This window comes from Labeo rohita, chromosome 20 (assembly GCF_022985175.1).
Source record: "Labeo rohita strain BAU-BD-2019 chromosome 20, IGBB_LRoh.1.0, whole genome shotgun sequence".
Classification (NCBI taxonomy): domain Eukaryota; kingdom Metazoa; phylum Chordata; class Actinopteri; order Cypriniformes; family Cyprinidae; genus Labeo; species Labeo rohita.
The window spans coordinates 27,262,498-27,289,916 of record NC_066888.1 but is presented as its reverse complement, the minus strand read 5'-3'; the positions used below and the strand labels follow the sequence as shown (position 1 = coordinate 27,289,916).

At 35.2% G+C, this 27,419-nt stretch overlaps 2 protein-coding genes and 1 non-coding gene across 3 annotated transcripts in view; 1 reads left to right on the top strand and 2 right to left on the bottom strand.

The window, feature by feature from the left end:
• igf2r (insulin-like growth factor 2 receptor) overlaps window positions 1-12,700 on the bottom strand; it is a 45,145-nt gene extending 32,445 nt beyond the window's left edge. The window contains 11 exon segments of the mRNA XM_051138461.1: window positions 650-805; window positions 983-1,086; window positions 1,180-1,366; window positions 4,885-5,044; window positions 5,120-5,222; window positions 5,457-5,568; window positions 5,786-5,918; window positions 7,033-7,131; window positions 7,545-7,663; window positions 12,002-12,141; window positions 12,484-12,700. Coding sequence (XP_050994418.1) covers window positions 650-805; window positions 983-1,086; window positions 1,180-1,366; window positions 4,885-5,044; window positions 5,120-5,222; window positions 5,457-5,568; window positions 5,786-5,918; window positions 7,033-7,131; window positions 7,545-7,663; window positions 12,002-12,141; window positions 12,484-12,602 — 1,432 coding nt within the window. The 5' untranslated portion in view covers window positions 12,603-12,700.
• Window positions 12,701-14,549: 1,849 nt separating this feature from the next.
• trnal-cag (transfer RNA leucine (anticodon CAG)) lies at window positions 14,550-14,632 on the top strand. The gene has a single exon. It is a non-coding gene; the product is annotated as a tRNA-Leu (tRNA).
• Window positions 14,633-14,685: 53 nt separating this feature from the next.
• Window positions 14,686-25,935, bottom strand: tdrd15 (tudor domain containing 15). The gene is made up of 5 exons (XM_051137738.1): window positions 25,806-25,935; window positions 25,304-25,412; window positions 17,140-22,649; window positions 15,218-15,246; window positions 14,686-15,139 (listed from the first exon to the last, which is right to left on the bottom strand). The coding sequence occupies exons 2-4, from the start codon at window positions 25,324-25,326 to the stop codon at window positions 15,233-15,235; spliced, it is 5,547 nt and encodes a 1,848-aa protein (XP_050993695.1). The 5' UTR covers window positions 25,327-25,412; window positions 25,806-25,935; the 3' UTR covers window positions 14,686-15,139; window positions 15,218-15,232.
• Between the last annotated feature and the right edge of the window lie 1,484 nt (window positions 25,936-27,419).

The following is a 27,419-nucleotide window of genomic DNA, read 5'->3' as shown; positions in this document are numbered from 1 at the left end:
TTTTAACTTTGGCATTTTTCATGTTACTAATTTCAGTTTGTTCTATGTTCAGTCTATATGGAGTGTTTTATAGTGTGTTTATATTCTGTATACTCACTGAAAAAATTATTTAATTTTTGGGTGGACTGTTTTTTTAGAAATTAATCTATGTTTTGGCATATATATGTATATATATATATATATATATATATATATATATTACATAAAATCTTTAAAATAACAAAACATTTTCATGAAAATTAAAAACACAAAAATTCAATATATTAACATACTATATTTCTACATTTTTTTTTTTTTAAAGAAATGACCATGTTTATTTAGCAAGGATGATTTAAAGTGATAAAAGACGAAAGTAAAGATATTTATAATCGTTACACAAAATCTCAAAATCTCACAAAATTTATTTCAAATAGATTTTGTTCTTTTGAACTCTCTATTTAAAGAATTCTGAAAAAAAGGCTTCCACAAAAGCACTGAAGCAGAACTAAGTAAAATCCAAATTTTTTTGGGGATTAGCGTGATCATTTTAAATAATAATTTTGTAGTGTATTTATTTACTTGTATATAAATAACTAAACCTAAATCAGGAAAATAACTTCTTCCTTTATTTTAGTTTTCATATCCGCCAAGTCATTTTGCTCATCTCTACCTGGGTAGCGTGTCAGAGGCGACAGATCATAACGCTTCTTGTGGTCTGTGACTCGACACAGCAGATCTTCCTTCTCCTTCACACACGCATACTCAGTTTGCCAGTCAAAGTAATATGTGCAGTCAGTTTCTCCCGTAAAAACCGGCTGGCCATACCCTGCAAACCACAAATCAGCTGTAAGCAAATTTCCGACATGAAACAAAGTCATCTAGGTCACATTGTTGTACTTCCTTCTTATCGCCTCTCATTCATTTAAACTTCCTCAAACAGCCCGGGTTAAAACAGCAGCGCTGTAATTTCATCAGCACGTGACTGAGCTATTGTGTAACTTACCAGCAGTTGCATTGCACTCAAAATTAATGATGGTCATGCGCTGGAATCCACTGCTGCATCTGCTGCCGTCTGGGTAGATTAGTGTGAGATCACCATCTGAGTATCTAAGATAAAAAAAGAAAAGGATTAGGATTGTTTGTCAATTTAAATGTTTGACTGCATTTATAAGTAAATCAGAAACACAAGCTAAGGCGAACCTCAGAGTCTGGTTCTGATATCTCCCAGCAATCTTCTTCACATCCCCGGTGTCTTTGACTTGGCAGGCAGATACATAGCCTTTGTCATCACGACACTGTCCAGCGCTGGTCTCCCCGCACACGTTCAGATAGAAGATATAGGTGTCCCTGCCACTTTTAGCCTCAGCCATATAGGGTTTGGCTGAAGCTAAAGATGAAGAAACATGAAGAATGGTAATGCACTATATTTGATAAATAAGTACCTGATCACATCAATGAACCAAAACTGCATGTACTTTTTATTGAAAGAGAATTTTGTATTGTTGCTGTATGAAGTCCTGCTAAAACCTTAAAGGAGAACTCCGCTTACAGAACAATTCACAAATAATTTACTCACCCCCTTGTCATCCAAGATGTTCATGTCTTTCTGTCTTCAGTCGTAAAGAAATTATGGTTTTTGAGGAAAACATTTCGGGATTTTTCTTCATATAATGGCCTTCAATTGTGGCTTCCAATTTTGAACTTCCAAAATGTAGTTTAAATGCAGCTTCAAAAGGCTCCAAACAATCCCAGCCGAGGAAGAAGAGCGAAACGATCTGTCCTTTTTTTCGAAAAATAAAAATTTGTATACTTTTGAAGCACAAAAGCTCATGTAGCACAGGCTCTGGGATACGCGTTCTTGAATTATTTGTTCATTTTGAACGGATCTTTAATGTGACTCGGGAAGAACGAGTCATCTCAGGGAGTGATGTGCAACATGTGCAACATCCTGTTAGGTTTTGTACTGGAATTAGTTCACCTGTTTCGAGTCTTCAGGTTTTTCCGAGTCATTCGTTCATCTTATGGGCCTGTCACGTGATGAACGAACGACTCAAACCCGAAAACTTGTCAGATAAGAGGTGAGGTGAGCTAATCATAGACTAAAGACCCAGGTAAACAATGAATTAATCTTTTCTGTGTCTTATAGCATTATAGTTTTGTCTTGTTTGTAGTGTGATCAACGTTTGTGTAAGCAGTAGATGTGTTAGGGAAGTAACATGTAACACTTTAATTATATTTTGCTAAAATGAATGAAATTACTCAAAAAAAGATTCGTTCAATTTGCTGAACGAGACTCAAAGGTCCGAGTCAGTAAAATGATCCGAACTTCCCATCACTACTACGAATCACATCTAAGTTTATCGTCTGTGTACTCCGGCTCGAAAAGGTAGAGAATGGCAAAAAACTCCATCTTATTTTCCCCTACAACTTCAGAATCGTCCGAGAATCGTTGTAGCTTTTTGTTTGTAAACAGCGTTTGACTTACTTGCACTTTGTTAGTCTTTGCGCATTTGCTTTGTAAACACTGGGTCTGTAGTTCCGCGTGACCTTTTGACGTGATTCAATAGTACATAGTGTCATGAACGCGCATCCCAGAGCCTGTGCTACACAAGCTTTTGTGCTTAAAAAGAATAAATTTTTATTTTTCAAAAAAAATGACAGATCGTTTTGCTAGATAAGACCCTTCTTCCTCGGCTGGGATCATTTAGAGCCTTTTGAAGCTGCATTTAAACTACATTTTTGAAGTTCAAAATTGGTGGCACAATTGAAGTCCATTATATAAAGAAAAATCCTGAAATGTTTTCCTCAAAAATCATAATTTCTTTACAACTGAAGACAGAAAGACATGAACATCTTGGATGACAAGGGGGTGAGTAAATTATTACAGTATGACATCATACTGCTCAGGCTCCGCCCACAACCACTGTAGGGACAACACCGCCTCGTAAACAATGCAGATGTTTTGTATTTGGATGTAAAAGTGAACATAACAGTCATTTTCTCCCAACATCATAGCCACCGAGGACAGTGGATTAGCTGTTTTTGATGGTTACGCGCCACCAAATACACAAAAAATTGATAAAAGGGGGAGGAGTGAGCAGTAGCTCAAATTAGCAGGACTGATACTTCAAGTTCCCCTGCTAATAATGATATATGGCACTTGATGCTGACTGCTAGAATAGGTCTTAAAAAACAAAGAAAAGTGCAGGCATGTCAGGTGCCCCAAAAATGTTCTAGGTCTTTAAGGGTTAACCAAAGTATTCTGCAGACATTTCATAAAGACCCCAAAGAATTATACCAACTTGTGGAAAATGGGCATCCAATGTCCCCTTTAATGCATGTTTTATTATGCTTACAGTGAGTTTCACTATACTTGTTCTCAATGTTCTTGTTTTTTTAGTGCGAAAAACAAACTATCCAACAAAGTTCCCTCTGATTTGTCTTAGTAACAAAAAAAAGTAACAAAATATACCATACCAAAAGAGTATGTGGGAAATATCATGTTATTTGAACAAAGTACCAATGTCAATGTCTTTTTTTTTTTTTTTTAATTGAGAAATACCATGGGGCTTTTTTTGGACATGGTACTGTACCAATATCATGTTTAGACATTTTACCATAATCATCTCTGAAGTACAATGGAGTTACATGTAAATATCACAGTAAACTAAAATGCCATGGTATCAGTGTTATTTTTGTATCATTTATATACTATCAGTACTAATTAACATTTTAAATTTGCTTCATTGTTATATAATCAGTTTAGCAATTTAGCATTCCGACTTTATTCTCAACACTTCGACTTTATTCTCGTGGCATTCCGACTTTATTCTCGTGGCATTCCGACTTTATTCTCGTGGCATTCCGACTTTAATCTCGTGGCATTCCGACTTTAATCTCGTGGCATTCCGACTTTATTCTCGTGGCATTCCAACTTCACTCTCGAGGCATTCTGACTTCACTCTCGAGGCATTTCAACTTTATTCTCGAGGCATTCCAACTTTATTCTCAAAGTATTCCGACTTCACTCTCGAGGCATTCCGACTTTATTCTCGAAGCATTCCGACTTTATTCTCGAAGTATTACGACTTTATTCTCGAAGTATTACGACTTTATTCTCGAAGTATTCCGACTTCACTCTCGAGGCATTCCGACTTCACTCTCGAGGCATTCCGACTTCACTCTCGTGGCATTCCAACTTTATTCTCAAAGTATTCCGACTTCACTCTCGAGGCATTCCGACTTTATTCTCGTGGCATTCCGACTTTATTCTCGAAGCATTCCGACTTTATTCTCGAGGCATTCCAACTTTATTCTCAAAGTATTCCGACTTCACTCTCGAGGCATTCCGACTTTATTCTCGTGGCATTCCGACTTTATTCTCGTGGCATTCCGACTTTATTCTCGTGGCATTCCGACTTTATTCTCGTGGCATTCCGACTTTATTCTCGAAGCATTCCGACTTTATTCTCGAAGCATTCCGACTTTATTCTCAAAGTATTACGACTTCACTCTCGAAGCATTACGACTTTATTCTCAACACTTCGACTTTATTCTCGTGGCATTCTGACTTTATTCTCGAAGCATTCCGAATACAATCTCGAAGCATTACGACTTTACTCTCCACACTTCGACTTTATTCTCGTGGCATTCCGACTTCACTCTTAACACTTCGACTTTATTCTCGAAACATTTCAACTTTACTCTCATTATTTTTTCGACGTTTTCACGTAATTTTTGTAATTTCAAATTTAATCTCATAATCTTAGAATTTTTTTTTTTTTGTGTGGCACTAAAGAACTATCGACGATATCTGTGGTTTATATTAAATCCATCACTCATTCATTGTTTCCAGAGAAACAGCATTTACATCATTCCCATTTATAAACGAATACAGCAACTCACGTTCGTGTATCAGGTAAGTAAGGTCTATGGAGATATCATGCTGTTCGCTGGTCAGTTTGCAGCTGTGACTCTCCAGGTAATCTCTGTGGCAGGCGTACTCAGTCACCCACTCGATCTCATACCGACAATTCAAATTGCTGATCATCTTAGGGTTACTTCCCTGAAAAACCATTAAGAAAACCGTGAGATGAGTATAGCAGACTGGAAAGAGATGAAACACTAGGCATCTTCTTACCGTCTGCCTTGTGGAGGGACAAATAAATGTAATCGTCACTGCTGGACTGTGCCCATTACAGAAGGCCGGGCTTTCTGTGACTCCCTCGTACCGCAGCCTTAGTCTGAAAAAGATGAAATCAGTTATGCTGCGCCAGTTTTCTACACTGATAATAATAAGAAATGTGCATAAAATCTGCATATTACAATGACTTCTAAAGGATCATGTGACCCTAAAGAAATTGCTGTTGAAAATTCAGCTTTGCAATTACGGAATTAAATTACATTTAAAAATAAACTGTTTTTACATCCCAAAAGCATTCACTTAAAAGCAAATTAGCTATTAAATTAGCACATACTTGTCATTGGAGAGCAGCTTGAGCTGATTAACAGGCTGACCCATGTTGAAGGAACCTTCGCCAGAGGTGAAGCAGGCGGCAGATCCCTCAGGACAGGGGCTTCCAGGACGGTCTGGATTGACAGACATCACCCAAGTTATTTGCAATGCACTTTCAAATGCTTTAGTTGTTTAAATAAGAACCTGCTCAGGCACTTTGCAGATTGTTTTGTAATAAAACAGCTACAGTATATAATCAAAATGTTTGTTGACAGGGTGGCAAACTCTTAAAAAGTAAATTGAAAACTGTGTCTTAACACTGTTAAGGATAAAAAAAACACAGAAACTCACTTAGACTTCGGCATATATTAATGTAGAAATCAATATCGTCATCTGGGTCGTCAACCAGGTAGCCGTCTGAGAGTTTAATTAGCGGGTTGAGGTCATGCTTCTTTCCATCCGAGTCAAACACATAGCAGGGGACCTTTAAAAAGAGAGAAGCAAATAATGCAGAGTACACACAAATGTTTTAATGCTTTCCTTTTTTTTTTTTTTAAAGAAGTATGCTCACTAAGCCTGCATTTATTTGATCTAAAAAACAGCAAAAGCTGTAATAATGTGAAATATTTTTACCTGCTTTCTATTTGAATATATTTTAAAATGTAATTTATTTTTGTGATCAAAGCTAAATTTTCAGCATCATTACTTCAGTCTTCAGTGTCACATGATCTAGTGTCGAACCATTCTATCATGCTGATTTGCCGTTCAAGAAACATTTATTATTATTATCAATATTTAAAACAGTTGAGTACATTTTTTTCAAGATTCTTTGATGAATAGAAAGATCCAAAAATCAGCATTTATCTAAAATAAAAAAGCTTTTGCAATTATACAACATACCATTCAAAAGTTCAGTATAATTATTATTTTTAAATTATTTAATACCTTTATTCAGCAAAGATGCTTTAAATTGATCAAAGATGATGATAAAGACATTTACAATGTTACAAAAGATCACTATTTTAGATAAATGCTAAATATTGAATATTAGAAATATTTCTAAAGGATCATGTGACTAGAGTAATGATGTTAAAAATTCAGCTTTGAAATTACAGAAATAAATTACATTTTAAAATATATTCAAATAGAAAATACAAAATTTGCATCAAATAAATGCAGGCTTGGTGAGCAGAAGTGACTTCTTAAAAAAAACAAAAAAAACAAAAAAAAAAAACTTTTGACTGATATTGCATAAGAAACACATTAGGCACAATATCTAAAAAGTATTTTTACACTATGAAAATGTGACTGGCACTTAGATTAGTATAATGAAAGAATGTTCTTGAAAGAAACAGTTGTTTCAACAAGTTTATAAACAAACTAATATTTCATGTCAAAATAAGTCACTGTGTTTTTTACAGCAGTTAAAAATGTTGTTTCAGATCATTCTTTATATAGATAATGGATTATTCAGGTCTATTTAGAAGTTCACACTATCAAAATGATTTATCCAAAGACACACACACTTAAGCATTCACACCTTCCTCCACATTAACGCTCACACAGAAATGTCATCACGTCTCGTCACCTTTACTCACCTCCTTATGTGGTTTAAATTTATCACGCTTGCAGGCGGCATATGTCCTCCATTCAAAGTAATGCACACACTCAGAGACCGTGACAAACTCAGGTGTCCCCTTTGAAGAAAAAAATATATATATATATCAGATCATCCATGATGTGAAAATGACTGAAAATTATGAAAATGTAAATGAGCAAGAAATGTATGCATATAAATATATAATTTTTAAAAATTATATTATTCAAATATAAAGTGAACACTAATTTTGCATTAAAACAGCTTTCATTTTTTGCCCTTGACATTGGAAGTGCATTAAAATGAATTATGCATTAAGGAAAAAAAATTATGTTTAGGGGAAAATTTAGTACAGCACATTGATCAGCCACACCTACTTTCACTTTGCCTCAATATTCTATCAATTTTCCATCTCTTCTTACTCAGCAAGAAGGAAACAAACAGCCTTGCAAATGTCACACTCTGTTCACAGGCGTCACTGACTAACAGTGCATGCTGGGGAGGAAAGCTCACCATTGTTTTGCCGCATTGAAAGGTGATGCTGCTCTGAACGTTGCTGCTCTTGCCATCGCATTTCCTCGAGCTGTTGAAATCAAGCACAGCAGGCGAGACCTTCTGCAAGGAGAGCTCACCTATGGGAAAAAAAAGACCTGGTTTGAACACATCAGTTCAAAGACATAAGCTTTTGTGAAACTGAAATTGTTTTTCAGCAAGCTGGGGACACAACACAGTTATTAAAATAGCTGTAGGAAGATCTTTAAATAAATGAACACACTCCATATGCAGCTGGACTTTCGTAACAGAAAGCCAAATGTAATTTGTCAATGCACTGTTGAGTCAAGCACAAGAAAAACAGCCATAGCGTTTTTAACAAAACTGCTTATCTAGGGCCATGATGTGGAAAACAGGCAAAATCGCAGAATCCAGTCCTAAAAATGGAATTTACTGTAGAACATGGAATGTCATGGAATTTGCCCAATTTGAGATTAATAAATCAAAAGTAGGTTAGTACAATTAAATCAAAACATGATATAAACTAGCGTCTGTGAATATTAAGCCACAAAATGATAATTAAATATGAATACTGTGTGAATGAATGGAGCAGATGCATGGTTTCGTTTACTACACACGTATTGAAGCACATGTGACGCTTGCAGTGTTTTCAGTCTCTGGCGCTTCCAAATACATGACATGTATGTAATTTCTAGAACTGCTCTGAGAGTTACTTGAGCATTTTACCATTTCTTTTGAGAAAACCTTTCACAGTATTATATACAAACAGACACTTAAAGGTCTTTACTGCAACCAGTCAAAATAAAACTTTGGTTTAACTTGAAGAAATTGTGACAGTAATATATATTACTTAATGTAATTATGACTACTACTACTACTACTAAAATTATTATTAAAACATTATTTTTAAGCAATATATACCAGAAAAATGATTTACCAGAATTTATTGACCAGAAAAATTTTTATATTTCTGAAAAAAAGTAATTAATAAATTAATTCTTAATAAAAATCGATTGATTAGAGATGCTTTTGATTATTACAATTTTATGAAACCATTAAAATGGAATCCAGAAAACTGATGGAAAACAGAATTTGGTAAAAATAAAACAGAATTTGAGGGGGGAAAAAAGTATTTCCATTTTTTAGAAATTGCTGTCAAAATTTTATGATTTAAAATAACTAGACATGCTTTTTAAATAATATTTTTTAATTGAACCATTAAAACCGAGTCTAGAAAAATTAAAACAGAAAAAATAAAACGGATTTAATAGGGCTCTATTTATCAAAACCCAAGTTAACTAAAGTTCACCTGCACATACAAATCAGTAAATGTCTCTGTGCCACTCAACAAAGTAAAAATATTACAGTACGTGATCTGGAGAGGTTAGACGTTCATAGGCCAAATGTCTAGCAGTGCACAACCCATGGGAACAAACAGCATGAGAAGATGACCTAATAAAACTCAAAAAAAAGTGATAAACGTTTCCATAAACATGCCAACTAGAGCCCGAGAAACTACAGCTGACATTTTAGGCCACTGGAAAACATTTAAAATGCCATGTGTGGAGAAAGTGAATACAACTGTATTGCCTACTGCACAGCATTACACTGCATACAATTTAAAAAAGAATGCTTAAAAATGTTTTTTAAAAACAGTGCACTACATGACTTGACCTTAATTTGTTGTTTAATGGTTAATGCCACTCAGTCATTTCATTATATAATTATAAAGAACATATTTAACCCAAATGAGTGGAAATTTGTCTTATTGCAATGAATCAAGAAGAATCAAAATTGCAGCTGATATTTCTAGTTCATTTGTGATATTGTATATGAAAGGTCAGATCAAGCAATTGCATTGTAGGACTGTGCATCTGCTTGTACAAGATGAATTTTAGCATTTGTTTCACAAGCATTTAAAAATGCACATTACAAAAGTGCACACACTACATACTCCTAAAGTAAGTATTGTAGATAAAAAGAAGTACTGTTAAATGCCATTCTGTTTTTCTCACAACAGCTCTGTTCAGGATGTGTTAAATGGTTTTGAGAATAAAGCCTGACTTAATCAACCTGATGTAACCCCAAGTAAGTGTAGCCTATGCATCAGACTTTTATTAAGATGGCAAATACTGTATAGCTAATGTGAAAGGTCTAACACTTATAATCTATTGTATGTGGTGAAGCCTGAAAATTTTAATTACTGATATTTAATTACTGTCACTTACAAACCATGCATTTTATAACTGTCACATTGTGCTACTGCACCTGCTGCTAGATAACTTTGACCTACTTACTGTGAAACACAAAGATATGACTGCAGGAACGCAAGATAAAGAATACCAGGATATGTTAGCGAGTGGATTCAAACTAAAATGAACGCAAACACTTTCAGATGCATCGACACTGTTGTGTGAAACACACATTAATGGGCCGGAAACCCCCATAGCGGATACACACTAACCACTAAAATGTGCAACACTGACAGCCAGTACGACTATAATCCACACAGTCGACACAGCATGAAACACTACATGAACAGACATTACACAATGGTGTTTGGATGTTTTCCTTCTCAAAATAACTCCTGTACTCTGTGTAACAGTGCTGAAAGCCACACATTATGAAAATAAGGACACACATTCAATCAGCATGATCAGCATTTGAAAGATGTCTTATTTTGGCATATGGTCATATGATTTGTGATGCAATATCTCCAGTGTTTGTTCTGACAACAAGTGAATAGATCCCTTTATTTAAATCAGTTAACTCAGAGCTGCTATTGGTCAGGTTGTTCAGATGATAGGTTTGTGTCATATGGAGGTCAGCTGACTAGTTGGATAAGGCTACATAAACAAGCTGTCGGTGCTCTGTTATCCAGCTTTTGCTTATGAGAGCAATGACCATGTACTGTAATAGCCCTTATAGCGTTATAGGGTTGTTATCTACTCCAGAGACAAAACATGAGAAGTATTTAGCATACTTCCTTTAAAAAGTTTTCAATGTTTAACCTGAATATCCAGACTAAGCAAAAAAAAAAAAAAAAAAAAAAAAAGGCAATCATTTCTTTCTTTGTCCAACAGAGCTGAATCAATAGGAAATATCAATCACATGACCTTAATAAATTCAGAAGTGAATCTTGCATGAAAACATGTTCAGATCATATTTTACATATTTCATGTCCTCTGTGTCTGGCCAGTTCGACTGAGCCTGGTTTCTCCCAAGGTTTTTTTCTCCATTTGTCACAGATGGAGTTTTGGTTCCTTGCCGCTGTCGCCTCTAGCTTGCTTAGTTGGGGACACTTTATCATCACCTTATCTTCACACAATATTGTATTTTATTTTATTGTATTTGATTAATTACCTCCACCTGAGAATTGAGTGTTTACTGTTGCCCTTTGCATTGTTGATGTACTATTTCCTATTTAATACTGTACAGCCGCCTTGTCACACTTCTGTATTGTTAAAGGCAGTATATAAATAAAGGTGATTTGATTTTGATTTGACATTTTTCATTCAATATTTTTTATTAAAAGGACTTAATACTTTTATTCAGCAAGCTTGCATTACATTGATCAAAAATGACAGCAAAGACATTTATAATTTTATAATTTAGAAAGATTTCTATTTCAAATTAAGGCTTTTGAATGTTCTACTCATCAACGAATCCTAAAAATACATCATGGTTTCCATAAAACTATTAAGCAGAACAAGTGTTTTTAACATTTATAATAAGTAGCAGCAAATCAGCATATCAGAATGATTTCTGAAGGATCATGTGACACTGATGACTGGAGTAATGATCCTGTAAAGTCAGCTTTTGCATCACAGAAATAAATTATGTTACAAAATAAAATAAAACAGGCTATTTAAATTGCACATTTTAACATTTTTACAGTTTTTACCACATTTTTGTCAGCCTTAGAGAGCATATATTCAAAAATATTTAAAATCTTACAGATGACCTTACCCAATCTTTTGAAATGGCAGTGTATAAAAAAGTATACATTGCATAATGAAAATAAAATCTACTTTAGGACCGTCTCATTATTTCACAATGCAAAGTGATTACTTATAAAAACTAATATAAAGATGCTTTTCTTAATTAAATTTGGCAATGAAAAAAATATAACAATAATACCATAACACCCAACAAATTATTGGGAATTTAAAGAATCAGAATTCTTATACAGGCCTTGTTGGTGAAACCAGTGCTACTCTCACAGTGTCACTGTCTACCCTAATCACTACATAAGCAAACAAATCAATCAACTTTCTAATCAACATACAGTATAACTAACTAGTAATCATTATCCAATGACAGAAAACATAATATTTTCAACAGTAAAACACATTATTAAATGTAAAATGCATGCTAATGTAGAGATTTCACCAATATTGTTGTTGCAGTTCGGGTTTGCATCGTGTAACATTGCCACATCTGTGCATTGCACTTACCCACTGACTGGTGCTGGTTACTTTTAAGGTTGTGGGCACACACCGCGATTTCTTTTCCACATTCTGTATCCGGAGAAGAATCACAGAGCTTCAAAGTGTATTTCACATTGCTGTCTTGGTCAATGGCCTCCCATTTGAACCTTCACACACACACACAAAAAGAGAAACACACAATTTCATTTGCATGATCAGAAAATATTTCAGTTACATGACATCATCCAATTGTAAAACCAGCTCAGTGCCTAAACGAACGCATTTCTTTGTCTCAGGTGAGACAAAGTATCTGTTATGGTTTTGATTAAGTCCAGGTACCTACATGCACCCAGGCTAAAGGGCCACAACTATCACTGACATATATAAAGCAAACTAGGTCATATTTAAGAACGCACAATTATTTTTTAACAGTTGTTTTTATGTTATTCACAAGGGTTTGCCGCCAGCAATGATTAGCATTATGTTTGTTTGTTTATTCAAGATCTCACCTGCAAAGATCCTGGTACCATGGGCTGTCATCCGACCCCACTGCTGATGGAACACACTGAAGCAGTATGAAAATAGAAATAACAGTAACAGCTATTTCGCAAAACCGCACTTGACCCATATTTTAAACTAGGAAATAAATTAGTGCGCACAGTCCGACATGATACAGCAGTCCTTTCTGATTACTGTTCATTACCCGTGTAGCAGGAACCACTCAGAGTCACATGACGCCGTAACATGTGGTACAGGTCACGTGGTGCGCTCCGCTAGAATAAGTAGAACGGCTCCAAAATGCAAAGGACCGTTCTAAATAGGCGTGGCTTCGCATATTTTATTTATTCTTTTTTTATCATTTTCACGTAAGATACGTAAGATATTATTTACAGTCGAAAAACAAACCGCTCTCACCACATACTCAGCCAGTCATTTTCACAAAAACGTGCCGTTTTTAGTAATAGTGTTAGCTAAAAAATAAACAAATATATTGTTTTGAGTTGATAAAATGTTTTTATCTCACCCTCAGAGTATCTTAAAGATTGCGGTAAGAAAAAAAAATCTGTTGCACTTTAAAACACAACTGCCTAGAACAAAACAAAAAGTTATATTATTGTAAACATTATTATTATTAATCTTCAGAAAAAAAATGAAATATCTAACCTTTTTAACGACTATTTGACGTGTCTCCCTCCATGTGTATGTGACAAATGACCAATTAGAATAAAATATTTGACATTATTTATTTTTATATTATTATTTTGATGCAGCGCCATTGCGCTGTCACGTGGCTCCTGTTACTTTTCTTATCCATCTTCTCACTGATGACTGGGATGGACCAATCACAGTAGTTTTTAATTTCTACGTTCAAATTTTAAATATATTTATTACGTTAGGACCTATGCGTCAACAATCCTTAAAATGTATAAACTTAAACGATTATATAAATGTCTCTGTTTAATAATAAAACATGTCTTTCTTTCTTAAAGACTGGTCATAACTTTTTTTTAATTCAGTGGCTATTTAATCGTTTTCACTCTCGTTACGTAAGATATTATTTACAATCGAAAAACAAACCGCTCTCACCACATACTCAGCCAGTCATTTTCACAAAAACGTGCCGTTTTTAGTAATAGTGTTAGCTAAAAAATAAACAAATATATTGTTTTGAGTTAATAAAATGTTTTTATCTCACCCTCAGAGTATCTTAAAGATTGCGGTAAGAAAAAAAATCTGTTGCACTTTAAAAACACAACTGCCTAGAACAAAACAAAAAGTTATATTATTGTAAACATTATTATTATTAATCTTCAGAAAAAAATATATGAAATATCTAACCTATTTAACGACTATTTGACGTGTCTCCCTCCATGTGTATGTGACAAATGACCAATTAGAATAAAATATTTGACATTATTTTTATATTATAATTATTTTGATGCGCCATTGCGCTGTCACGTGGCTCTTGTTACTTTTCTCATCCATCATCTCATTGATGACTAGGATGGACCAATCACAGTAGTTTTCAATTTCTACGTTCAAATTTTAACTATATTTATTACGTCAGGACTTATGCGACAGCAATCCTTAAACGATTATATAAATGTCTCTGTTTAATAATAAAACATGTCTTTCTTTCTTGAAGACTGGTCATAACTTTTTTTTTTTTAAATTCAGTTACATAAAAACAAATTATGCTAAACTGAATTCGAAAAATAAGATTGAGTACCTTGGCTAATTGCTGTTTAGTAAGAAGCTAAATTTATGCAACGCTTCAGAATAGAGTATTGCTTAGTGTTTATTTGAGCCGCCATGCGCCCCCTCGTGGACGATGTTTTTGAAACAAATGAAGCATTTAAAACCTCATTTTATGTGCCATCCAATAACTGCCAATGAGTCATCGTTACAAAAAATGCTTGAGTATGTCTTGTTTAGCTAAGCTTGCTCTATTCCACATTGGACAATATAACGTTCATGAATCAAGTGATGTGTAGATGTAGTTAAAATGACCAATAAATGTATGATTGTAATAGCTGTAAGAGCTATAGTGCTGTGTAATAACCATGTAATTACAGTCAGGATGGCCGAGCGGTCTAAGGCGCTGCGTTCAGGTCGCAGTCTCCCCTGGAGGCGTGGGTTCGAATCCCACTTCTGACAACAACCTTTTTTCCACAGCTGCTTCACAACATCTGAACATGAAGATCTTTTTATTGTGTGTTCCAACAGAACTGGAAAAATTAACATTTTCACACACACTGTGTTAAACAGCACAATCAAACAGAGGTCAAATGTCAGTTCTTTTAAATACTAAACAAAGGTTTGCTGTTCAGAACTTAAATTGTATATTTCATCAGTCACACGTCCATTTATAGATACATAAGACCTGGCAAAAACCTGGAAATCAAGCCTTTAGTTCTAAAACTAGATTTTTTTCATCAAAAATAAAGTGATATAGAGTTTCATGTTTAAAATCTTACAATTTTAAGATCTGTGAATATAATGTTTGAACAACACAAACTATACCATCTATTCCATAAAACAAAATGCTCCATTTGTACAAAACACACTTATAGAACATCATTACTGAAACAAAAAAATTAAATTAAACACAGCCATTCCAAAGCTTAAGTGCAATGTCGAGCGTAATTCGCCAGCGTCTCTGTTCTGAAATAAATCAATTGGAAAATTAAGTTTATCTACATACTCCATAAACAAAAAATGAATCTAAATTTTAATACTTACGAAGAACAGGCCGTCTCACATCAGCTCACCTAATAAATGGAAAAAAAAAAACTTAAGCTACAAGTTAATTTATTTTCTTAAATTAAAAAAAGAAAGACATTGCATTAACAGAAATGGGTAAAGCACTTAAATTAGTTCAAAAGTAGTCTACAGTTCCTAGTTACATCAAATATCTGAATTATTCAGTGCTTAACAGTGAAATTCAGAAATCATCCATGCATATATTTGACCATTTCTAGTCTTTATTAAACACTACCAGTCAAATGCCAAGTGGACACACTTGATTTTATATTTATATTTAGAGAATAAATTATTTTTTTAACCTTTACTCCATATGACCTAAGATTTTTTGTTCTAATATGCTCTATGACCAGTAGGTGGCACTGTCACCAAACTTAAAATACTGCTCAGATAAAAGTACTGTAGCAATGACACCTACTAAGACGTGTTAATGTGACAAAGCACTGCAAAAATACAACTTACAATTGTTTTTTTTTTAGTATAGTCAACGCAGTCGACTGTCAACTGCATAGTCAGAATCATTACACTGTAATGGTTTCAAAATCATGTAAGCTAACTATTCCATTAAAAAATGTTAGTCTCACTACAAATCAATTTACAGTATGTGAGATTATAAGAGAAAACAGAAGAAAAATAACTGTTTCTACACTGAAGAAGAGTTCATAAGCTATAAGCAGAGGTCGAACGATATGCTGTTTATGTGCATTTTATTTTCATTTTATTTTATTTTTCGGCACCGGTATCTTGAAGAGTAAATTAAATGTAATTTTGTAATATATCTAACTTACACTACTAATGTTTTTTTTAAAGAACTTTCTTCTGCTCACCAAGCCTGCATTTATTTGAGCCAAAGTACAGCAATTTTGAAATATTTTTACTATTTAAAATAACTGTTTTCTATTGTAATATATTTTAAAAAGTAATTTATTCCTGTGATCAAAGATAAATTTTCAGTTAATTTTGTTACTCCAGTCTTCAGTGTCACACGAGCCTTCAAAAAGCCTTCTTTTTTTTTTTTTTTTTCAGGATTCATCAGCATTTATCTAAAATAAAAAGCTTTTGTAACTTTCTACACTATACCAAAGCTTGGAGTCAGTATAATGTTTATTTATTTATTTTTTTTTTTTTTTAAGGGGGTGGAGAAATTACATAAATTCATACTTTCAGCAAGGATGCTTTTAAACTGATCAGTGATGATAAAAACATTTATAATGTTACAAAATAATGTTCTATTTCAGATAAATGCCACTTTTCTAAGCTTTCTATTTATCAAAGAAAACTGAAAAAAGTTCTACTCAGCTGTTTTCAACATAACAATAATAAATGTTTTTTGAGCAGCAAGTCAGAATATATAAGGATCACATGACTGGGGTATTCATGCTAAAAAATTCAGCTTTAAAATCACAGAAATAAATTACATTTGAAAATATATTCATTTAGAAAAAAGTTATTTTAAATAGTAAAAATATTTCACATTTTTTACAGCTTTTGCTGTACTTTGGATCAAATAAATGCAGGCTTGGTGAGCAGAAGAGATTTCTTTAAAAACATTACAGATCTTACAGTTCAAAATCTTTTTGACTCATAGTGTATATCTGCCTTATATATATTAAAAAATAACAATAATATGCATTAAAAATGAACATTTACATTATTCAAATTTGTAATACAAAATCAGAATTTGAATAATAAAGAAATGTACATCTGCAAACAACATGTGTTACATTATTTCAACCAGAAGAAAAGTGTTAAAAAACACTGAAACCATCTAAAAGTTTCCTTCCTTCAGTATTCAACCTCTAATTAAGAACTGAGTAGGTGACCAAACATTTGACTGGTAGGCTATGTACTGCAAACCATAAAGACAGGAAAGAAAGTTAAATTAATACATTCTCACTCACATTGTTTGGTACCTGATGTACTAAGCGTTGCCCTCTCTGCAGGTCCAAGATTTTCACCCCTATTCATAGGATGTGTGTATCGCTCCCCAACAGAATCTTGAAATGACTTTTGATCAAACATGGACTCCTCTGAAAAGAGTGGCTGAGAACATTCGGCTTTGCTTGTGTGCTCAGTCATCGTGGAAAAAACATTCACACTGCTGGTGATGTCTTGTTTAGATTCTCTATTGGCTCCTTGCTCTTGCTGAAACCTGATTCCAAGCATATTATCAATATACATGGCATGATCAGCATCTACTAACTCTTTTGCGAGATTTCGCTTTCCAGTGACAATGTCGACCTCCCATTGTGTCTCAGAAACATGCTGTCTGAAACGTATCTGAAGGTTGCTGTGACACATGGAGTTCTGGAAGAAAACAATGGCCTCGTCAGACCAGTCCTGGCCTTTGGGTTTAACTCCCCTCAGTAGACAATGGTAGGTGACTTTAGGTAATCTACCGAGCTCCTCTGGAAGTTTTTTCAGCTGGCGAGCATCCCGACGAGACAGAACGACATACTGCCCATAGTCAACCAAGTTCATGAGCACCGACGTGGAATCGCACTGCACGATCTCCGCCCTGCACCATTTCCTCTTCTCCGCCGATTTCACCAAACAGCTCGCACCAGGAACGAAATGAACCTCTGGTAATGGTGCCAAGGCTTCGGGTAGGTTCTCAAGAATGGCAGAGACTGTATCTACAATCAAAAGCAGGTCTTCGAGAATGACGTAAAATTCGGACGGGGTTGTGACTGCCGCTGTGAATCCTTTATATTCAAAGTTCATTTGGACAGGGGCTTGGAATAGAGTCTGTGGTCGATCCAAACGGGAACTGCGGCTCTTCGGGAAGTGAGGATGGTCATCAACAACAAGCGACTTATCAGGACTTTTCACTGACTTGTCATCTTTCACATCGTGCAGAGAGACGCCAACAGGTGACTTAGAGGTTTCAAGGTCTTTAGGATAAGGAGAAACCTTTTCCTTGAACATACTTGAATTTTTAGTTACTGAAATGCTTGTCGCACATTGTGGTTGGTAGTTAACCTTTCTCTTTCTTGTTCTCTTTCTAAAAAACTCTTTGGTTTTGATGCACGTTGGTAAGAAGGTGACTGACTTCTTCACTTGTTTTGTTGCAACTGTCTGACCGCTTCCAAGTTCGCTGTTGCGTTGTTGTGTGTTTGACTTCGTCTTATGCTGGAAGCTTCTAACTTCTTTCTGAGTGTTTTTGAGTTCACATTTGCATTGTTGCCTGTATGGGATTGTCTTCTGCTGGACGGTTTCTGTTTTGTTTTTGCTCTGGGATGCTTTCTGACTCATCAGATCTACTTCTTTGCTCTGATAACCATCATACTTTGATTCGCCATGCACCTGGGCATCCTCAACAACCTCAATCCTCACTTCCCATGAATTTGAGAGCTTTCGAATGAATTCAACCATTAAAGGCCTACCAGCTGCTTCCTTGATAAAAGAGTCTTCATTTTTACAAGAGTAAGGTTTCGCAAGCGTGCACTGAGTGCTCAGTCTGGGCTGAGACAAAAACATACTGGTTAGCATGTGAACATTCTTCCTGTCGACAGTTGCGGTATTGCCGTAATCGATAAACTCGACTGCTAAGTGGCCACAGTTTGACGCGTTGGTGACAACAGCTCTGTACAAAGCCAAGTCTTCTTCAAACTCAGCCACAACAAGGTCCCCTACTCTTACTTCGGTTTCCAAATTTTTCATGTTATCTTTGAAGACAGTGCTGTTTAGTTCCTCGCCCATCTGAAGGATGTTTGGTTCATCGTCTTCCATCTGAACGAAGAAGCTTCGAACAGAATTGCAATGAGAGATGAAGCCCACACCTTTAAAACCTGGTTTAAAATTGACAGCAGGAAGATCACCAAGTTTTGGCAAGGTTTGATGAGGCAGCACCACTTTAAAAGAACAGGGCGTGTTTTGTCCTTCGGCATTTATTGGTCCTTTGCATTCTGCTTTGGGAGATTTTGTCAGTTTCAGAATTTGCTTATCAACCTGTTTGGTTTTACCACGTCCGCTCACTTTGGAGATCACTTTACTCTTTGAAACGGCAACATCCGCTACTTCTTGGTGGGAATCTAAGGCAGGTTTGCTGGCAGCCGGATCATGTTCTTCCACACCCTGAGTTGACATGAGCTCTTTGACTTTTTCATTGACAAGCACATTTCCATCATAAAGATCACAAACAAAATGTCCGTTGTTGTCCCTTGACACAAACTTGGCATGGAAGGATTTGTTGAGGATGTCGGTCTCAAGCCACGCATTGACTTCTGGCAAATGTTCCCCCTCTGGAACATTCAAAAGACTGCATCTCAGAGCCTGCATTGGTGTCATCAATAAGTCAACTGCCGTTGTGGGAATCGGCATGACATTTGTTTTCTCCGAAATTTGCATATCACCATAATCGACAAAGAACACACTCACATGCTGATGGGATTGAACAGGGTGCGTCAGAGCCCTGTACCACTGGTTGTCACAGATATATTTAGCCAGGCAAACATTACCACTGTAGTCCTCAGATGTCATAGTCAAGAGCTGACTTTCTTCTTCAATTCTCTCCATCAGCATTTCAACAATCTCTGTATTCCTGTCAAGCTGAACATAGATTTCCCAAGGACTGCGAACTTGAGTAACATGCACCAGTTCTTCACTTCCAGGAGTTATGTTGAAAGAAGAGTAAACGAAAGAGCGAGGATGGGCTGATGGGAGTAGCTGCTTCGGAGTTTGCATTTCCATTCCAACGCCTTTCTCCACAAGGTATGTGGTGGCCTGTTGAAGAGGTGTATGAATGGTGACCACATTGAGGAGACCTTTTTCTTCCTCATAGAGTTGGGAATGAATTCTGCATACAGTGGACGAACCCTCACAAAAATCCCTGAACAAACTGCATGCTTCTGCACTCCAAGAACTTCCTCCGACAGGTTCAATCAAGCTCAAAGCACATCTGAATGCTTGTTCATGAAGTTCAAAGAACTGTGGTGCAAGAGCTTGGATGTTTTGCCTCTCTTCCTGGATACTTATGCCAAAGTCGACCAACATCACAGACAGTTTGTCAATTTTTTCTTCTAAAATGCGTGCTCTATGCCATCGGTTGTCCTGCAGAAACTTGACAGCACAACATACTGAATGTGGCTTGAATGCAACTGTGTGCGTTTGGTAAAACGCCTGCATCTCTTTCATCAACTTGTCCAGATCAACTTTTGTGCTTTCGTTTTGGCACCAGAAATCAGACGGAGAGTTTACATGTGAGCAAATGACATGCAATTTAGATCCTGGTTTGAAATGCGTCGATTTGAAAGTGTCAGGAGTGTTGACCTTTGGTTTAGGTGTCTCAGCGTCAATCTGTTGTTCAAAGAACACATGATTGGGCCTGGAAGATGCGACGTTGTGAAAGGTCACCACATGATCAGGCTTTCTATTTTTTTTCTTGCCCAGGGCATTTCCATTATCGTTACATTGCGTCTCCACTTTAACAGATGCTAATGCCGGGTTGTATCTCCAATCCAAGGCCATTTTTGCTGTTGTCATGATGGTTGCAATGCTAGTGTTATTTTCAGCTCCTCTCTCAAAAAGATCAACAACATATTTGCCATTTTTCCTGTGGATGACATGAACTGTCAAAGTTTTGTCTGATGTGACTTGCCGAAAGAAGTTGGATGCTGTAGTTGTCCAAATGTCCTCAAATGGTGCGACATGTGCTAAAGCACATTTCAGAGCAAATTCTGGCTGACTGGCAAACTTTCTGGGGAGCTTCTTAATTAACATGCTTGGCACCTTTTCAGTGTTCCCGAAGTCGATGAAAAACACCTCAGCTCCTTTCTCCAGAGTGTCTACTATAAGGGCCCTGTAGTAATGCATGTCTTTTTCGTACATTGCACAGCAAAGTGCACCAGGCACTGGGTCTTCAAAAACTTCATCCTTCAGCTGTAGTTTGCTAAAGTAATCAGTGATTTCTGCAGTCATGTTTTCAAAATCAAGATTTTGATCTTTTGTCCTTATCCAGAAATGTTTTGGACTTTGGACGTGCACCACATAACCCTCAAAAAATGAACCTTCAGGTACTGCTTCACTAGGAACCGTATCAGAAGTCTGGACTTCTTTCATCTCTGTTGCATACATCTTTGCAAGCACACTCTGGGGAAAGTTGGACTTGCTGTCGAAAATTTCACTTTCAGGCATTTTAACATCAGCTTGCTCTTCTGAGTGCTTCTCAGCAGTGCTCAATGTGACCAAGTAGATGTTCTGATCTTTGCAAAAGTAATCTATTTCAATCTCCAAAGACTTTCCCAGCAATCCAGTCTTGAGAAGCTCTAGTTGTTGGTTTTTAATGGTCTCATCCTGTTCTTCCAAGCATGAAAGCGAACATGGGAATGCCATGATTGGTGCTGAGATGAATTCAAATGGCAGCTGAAGGATGTTTTCAACTTTCACTGATTCACAATAGCCGCTGTCGACAAACACAACTCGGACTTGAGAGTTGAGAGGGAGACATTGCACAAATCCTCTGTGCCATTTTTCATCTTTCCCTTTGACTGCACAAAGCAAGCCGAGATTTTCAAGAGGTTTACTGCTTATGGAACCACTCCCTGATTCACATGCAAGTGCCAATTTGTTTGACATTTCTTGTAGGTCCTTACTCATGGATGAGAGTCGACAGTAGAATAATCGAGGGTTCACGGCTGCGGCTACGACGACTCTTGCTTTTTGACCAACTTTCAGCTTTGGGCCATTAAGTGTGAGAATCTCGTCGAAGCCCAGCAGGCTTGAGGATTTGAGGCAACATTCTTGCCCTATTTGCTTTTCAATCAAGAGATCTGGGACGGATTCATTGCTTTGTGGAATCGGTTCCTCAATAAGCATCTCAACTAGTAGCAGAAATGTACTTGTGTCCACATGCCTCCCAAGCCTCAGTTTTAACAAGTCACAATTAATGTCTGGAACCTCAAGTATGAGGACGTGGTATGGCAGACGGGCATGGATATATCCTTTAATCTGACTGCCTATCAGGGAAGAGAAATAACTCTGTGTCAAACTGTCCCATCGGTTCTGGACTGGAAGTATATTGGCAAAGAAACCACAGACAATCTTTGGAGGGAGCATAAGCAGAGTGTCAGATATAGAGGATAAATGGCCAGGCCCAACAATCAACACATCTCCATGGTCGAGCAAAAAGACGTGGAACAAATCGCCCTTGATGTTTTGGACCCTTCCTCTGAACCAGCGACCAGACACGGCATCTTCAACCAGACAAAGCTCTCCGACTTTAACAGAAACTTTCGATTTCACAGCATTTTGAATTTCAACTTGAAGAATGTTGTAGTCCAGTTCACAGATGGTCATATATTGGCCCTGAAAGTGCACCAGTGTGTCCTCAGGACTGCAGTCAATGTGGGTCAACTTCAGCTCCACAGGCCACAAAACACAAGGAGCAGGGAGCTTTGACTCCTCTTTTGCCCTAAAATGCAAAGAATCTTGTTATGTTCCTTGTCAGTGTTCCTGAAACATATAAAACATGCACTTTAAATCTGTAACCAGGTACCTGTAAATGACAGCTGGCTCAGGTTTTTACAAAATTGCAATGGTGTTATTAAAATGCCATCCCGGTATGGGCATTTAGGCATGTGGTAAGGGCGATTAATGTCAATTTGAGAAAAGATAAATACAAATAAATTTTAAGCATTATTGTCACAATGCAAAATAGGGGAAGTGAATATCATACAAAGCCCATTTACAGTATATTTTAAAAGATAAAAAAGACACATGAGAGAAATAATGTTCATAGCAAATGCACAAGACAAAAATTAATTAAATGAAAATATTTAAGAATTTTTTTGATGTTGTCTTGAAATCATAATCCAAAACATATCTAGGGCCCTTTGAAATGCATTTTATTTTTTCCCAAATTCCATTTTTTCCATTTTAATTTTCCTAGATTCCGTTTATTCTGTTTTAATTTTTCTGGACTCCTTTTAAATGGTTAAATTGAGTTGTATTACTTAAAAAGCTTATACAGTTCAGCAATAATTTTCTAAAAGTTTAACAAATATTATGTGTTTTGCAGCCTTTATTTTTTCTCACCTTGTGTTTTATTGTCATTGTTTTAACATGTCTAATTATTTGAATACATAAAAACAACTTTTATTTACTCTTACAATAGCCTTATGAAATGTTTTTTCCCCTTCAGAAATTTTCTGTTGTGTATTTAAATTTTTCTGGTTATCAAATGAAGGCATAAAACATTGATTTTATTTATCTTTTAATTAAAGAAAATTAAACATTTTATTTTTTGTCATATAAAGGGGATTTACTATTAAAATTAAAACATGGAAGAAATATTGTGTAATTATTTCTTTAAAAATAATGTTTTAATATTTTTATTATTTATTACTTTTTAAAAATGCTAAAAAATAATAATTTGTGGGACCTGAAGGATTTTTCGGAAGAACAGCATGCAGTTTAACTGTTCAGGACAAACAAGGGACTCATGAACAACTATTACTTAACCAAAAAAAAAAAAAAAACACAGCTGGATCATACAGGTAACAACACAGTATTAAAGGAGAACTCCACCTCTAGAACAACAAATAACAAATAATTTACTCACCCCCTTGTCATCCAAGATGTTCAAGTCTTTCTGTCAGTCGAAAGGAAATTATGGATTTTGAGGAAAGCATTTCAGGATTTTTCGTCATATAATGGACTTGATTGGTGCCCCAATTTTGAACTTCCAAAATGTAGTTTAAATGCGGCTTCAAAAGGCTCTAAACGATCCCAGACGAGGAAGTCTTATTCAAAGCTAGGGTCCGTTTTTTCATCTAGTCTAGATCTAGTTTTTTCAAAAAAAATTTTTTTTTATACTTTTTAAGAACAAAAGCTCATGTAGCACAGGCTCTAGGATGTACGTTCACAATGCTGTGAATTAGTGATGGGTCGTTCTTGAACTATTCGTTCATTTTGAACGAATCTTTAATGTGACTCGGGAAGAACAAGTCATCTCGGGAAATGATTTGTTCAGTCGCGCATGCGCAACATCCTATTAGGTTCTGTACTGGAATTAGTTCACCTGTTTCGAGTCTTTGGCTTTTTCGAGTCGTTCGTTCATCTTATGGGGCTGTCACATGATGAACGAACGACTCAAACCTGAAAACTTGTCAGATAAGAGGTGAGGTGAGCTAATCATAGACTAAAGACCCAGGTAAACAATGAATTAATCTTTTCTGTTTCTTATAGCATTATAGTTTTGTCTTGTTTGTAGTGTGATCAACATTTGTGTAAGCAGTAGATGTGTTAGGGAAGTAACACGTAACATTTTAATTATATTTTGCTAAAATGAATGAAATGAACGAAATGACTCAAAAAAAGATTTGTTCATTTTGCTGAACGAGACTCAAAGGTCTGAGTCAGTAAAATGATCCGAACTTCCCATCACTACTATGAATCACATCTAAGTGCATCATCTGTGTGCTCCGGCTAAAAAAGGTAGAGTATGTTGAAAAACTCCATGTTATTTTCTCCTACAACTTCAGAATCGTCCAACATCGTTGTACCTTTTTGTTTGTAAATAGTGTTTGACTTACTTGCACTTTCTTAGTCTTTGTCCGTTCGCTTTGTAAACACTGGGTCTGTAGTTCGGCGTGACCTTTTGACGTGATTCAATAGTATGTGAACGTGTATCCCAGAGCCTGTGCTACACAAGATTTTGTGCTTAAAAAGTATACAAATTTTTATTTTCTGAAAACAAGGACCAATCGTTTCGCTAGATAAGACCCTTCTTCCTCGGCTGGGATCGTTTAGAGCCCTTTGAAGCTGCATTTAAACTACATTTTGGAAGTTCAAAATCAGGGCACCAATGAAGTCCATTATATGGAGAAAAATCCTAAAATGCTTTCCTCAAAAAACAATTTCTTAACAACTGAAGACAGAAAGACATGAACATCTTGGATGACAAGGGGGTGAGTAAATTATTTGTAAACTGTTGTTCTGAAAGTGGAGTTCTCCTTTAAGACGGCACAGCAACACAACTGCAGCACAACTTACATAAATACAGCTATGTTTACAGAATATTTATGAAACCTCAGTTTAATAACATGACAGAAGTAAAATCCTTACCTCTCCATTTGACTCCAAGGCATATGAATCCAATCTAACCATGCAGTCCTGGTAAATGTTAAGGCACTGAGCACATCTGCCACAGCTTGGGATGATGGAGGTCAACACACTAATAAAATAGCGTTAATATACAACACATATAAGTTAATATATGAACCGAAGCACCTGCAATAGTACCACATGTTATTGCAGACTGATTATTTTATCCATTTCTTGGACAAAACACGATCACGTCACATAAATAAAAGTAACTTAACATTTGACCACTGCAATTCTTTAATGCAAAAACTCTAACAACATAGTTATTCGTATTTTATCGTATGGATCGTTTAATCATTATTTTCTGATTCTGAGTTGAATCTGTCGTCTTGACAAATTTTCGAATTCAGGTGTGTGTATGTGTTTCTACGGCGTTTTAATGAATAAGGAAGCTATGAATACCGAATATATTATATACAAACATTTTGTCTGTAGCATTTATAAATTGAGTTGTTATTTTTACCTTCGCGTCTGACAAGATTCTCTGCTGCAGCATCATGTTTTCGGGAGATTACGCTGCCTTGGCACGTGTTGGAAGATGGACGCTGCGTTTGTTGGCCAATAACAAATCATCTACATATTTTAACAAATGAAATGTAGGTGAGACCGAGGCTAGTTGTCACACAGGTAGGTTGTTTGTATATCAGGAACTTTTATAGAAGGTTTTTAATCATATGTCCAATTATACAAATGTTTGTTTTCAATAGCAAGGCTTTTTTAAAAAAAAAAAAAAAAAAAAAAAAAAAAGCATCAGGGTTATAGTTAAATTAAACCTAAAACCATTTTTAACAATCCTACTAAAAAAAAATATATATATAAATATATATATATATATATATATATATATATATATATATATATATATATATATATATATATATATATATATTGTAGCTAGTTTAATGCCAAGACAACATTTTTTCATTTACTTTAACTTGATGTAGGCCTACAATTACTAAAAGTTAAACTGAAATAGGCCTAAAAAATATTAGAAATATATATTTTTTAAAAGGGTATGTAAAAAATATGTATAAAAAAATATGTGAATAAGTAAAAAAAAATAATAAAAATAAAATAAAAATAATAAAAATAATGGGATCACACAATAAAATTACTTAAATTAAAATGGAAAAAATGCAAAGTTGTATTCTGAAAATTGTAAATTGAAAAATATTAAATTGTTTCTTATTCATTTCTCATCACTGTTTTCAGATGATTTACTTTCATTTAAAATCGTATGTGATATACTGTTTTACTGTTGCAATAATGGGGCACGTTGTCACAAAGTATTGTTTATGAATATATTTAACTCAACACCTAAAACCGTAATATTCTTTAATTATCTAATCTTGGTTTATTTGCCCATTTCACAATTTTCTACTCATCTGACATGGCTTTTAATAACTCTGTCCGTAATTACAAGGCCAGCATCTTCAAACACACAATTCACTACCAGGCAAAACTTTTTGAACAGTACAAAAAATGTTTTTTAAAAGTCTCTTCTGCTCACCAAGCCTGCATTTATTTGGTCCAAAGTACAGCGAAAACAGTAAAAAACTGAAATATTTTTACTATTTAAAATAACTGTTTTCTTGTTGAATATATTTTAAAATGTAATTTATTTCATGTGATTTCAAAGCTGAATTTTTAGCATCATTACTCCGGTCACATGATCCTTCAGAAATCATTCTAATATTCTGATTTGCTGCTCAAAAAACATCTATCATAATTATTATGTTAAAAACAGCTGAGTAGAATTTTTTTCAGGTTTCTTTAATGAATAGACAGTTCTGGAGAACAGCATTTATCTGAAATAGAAATCTTTTGTAACATTATAAATTATCATCACTTTTGATCAATTTAAAGCATCCTTGCTAAATGAAAGTATTAATTTCTATAATTTATTTCTCCTCCCAAATATATATATATATATATATATATATATGTATATATATTTCAGATAAATGCAGATCTTTGTGTCTTTCTATTTTCACAAAGAATCCTGAAAAAATGCACTCAACTTTTTTAAATATTGATAATAATAATAATAAATGTTTCTTGAACAGCAAATAAGCAT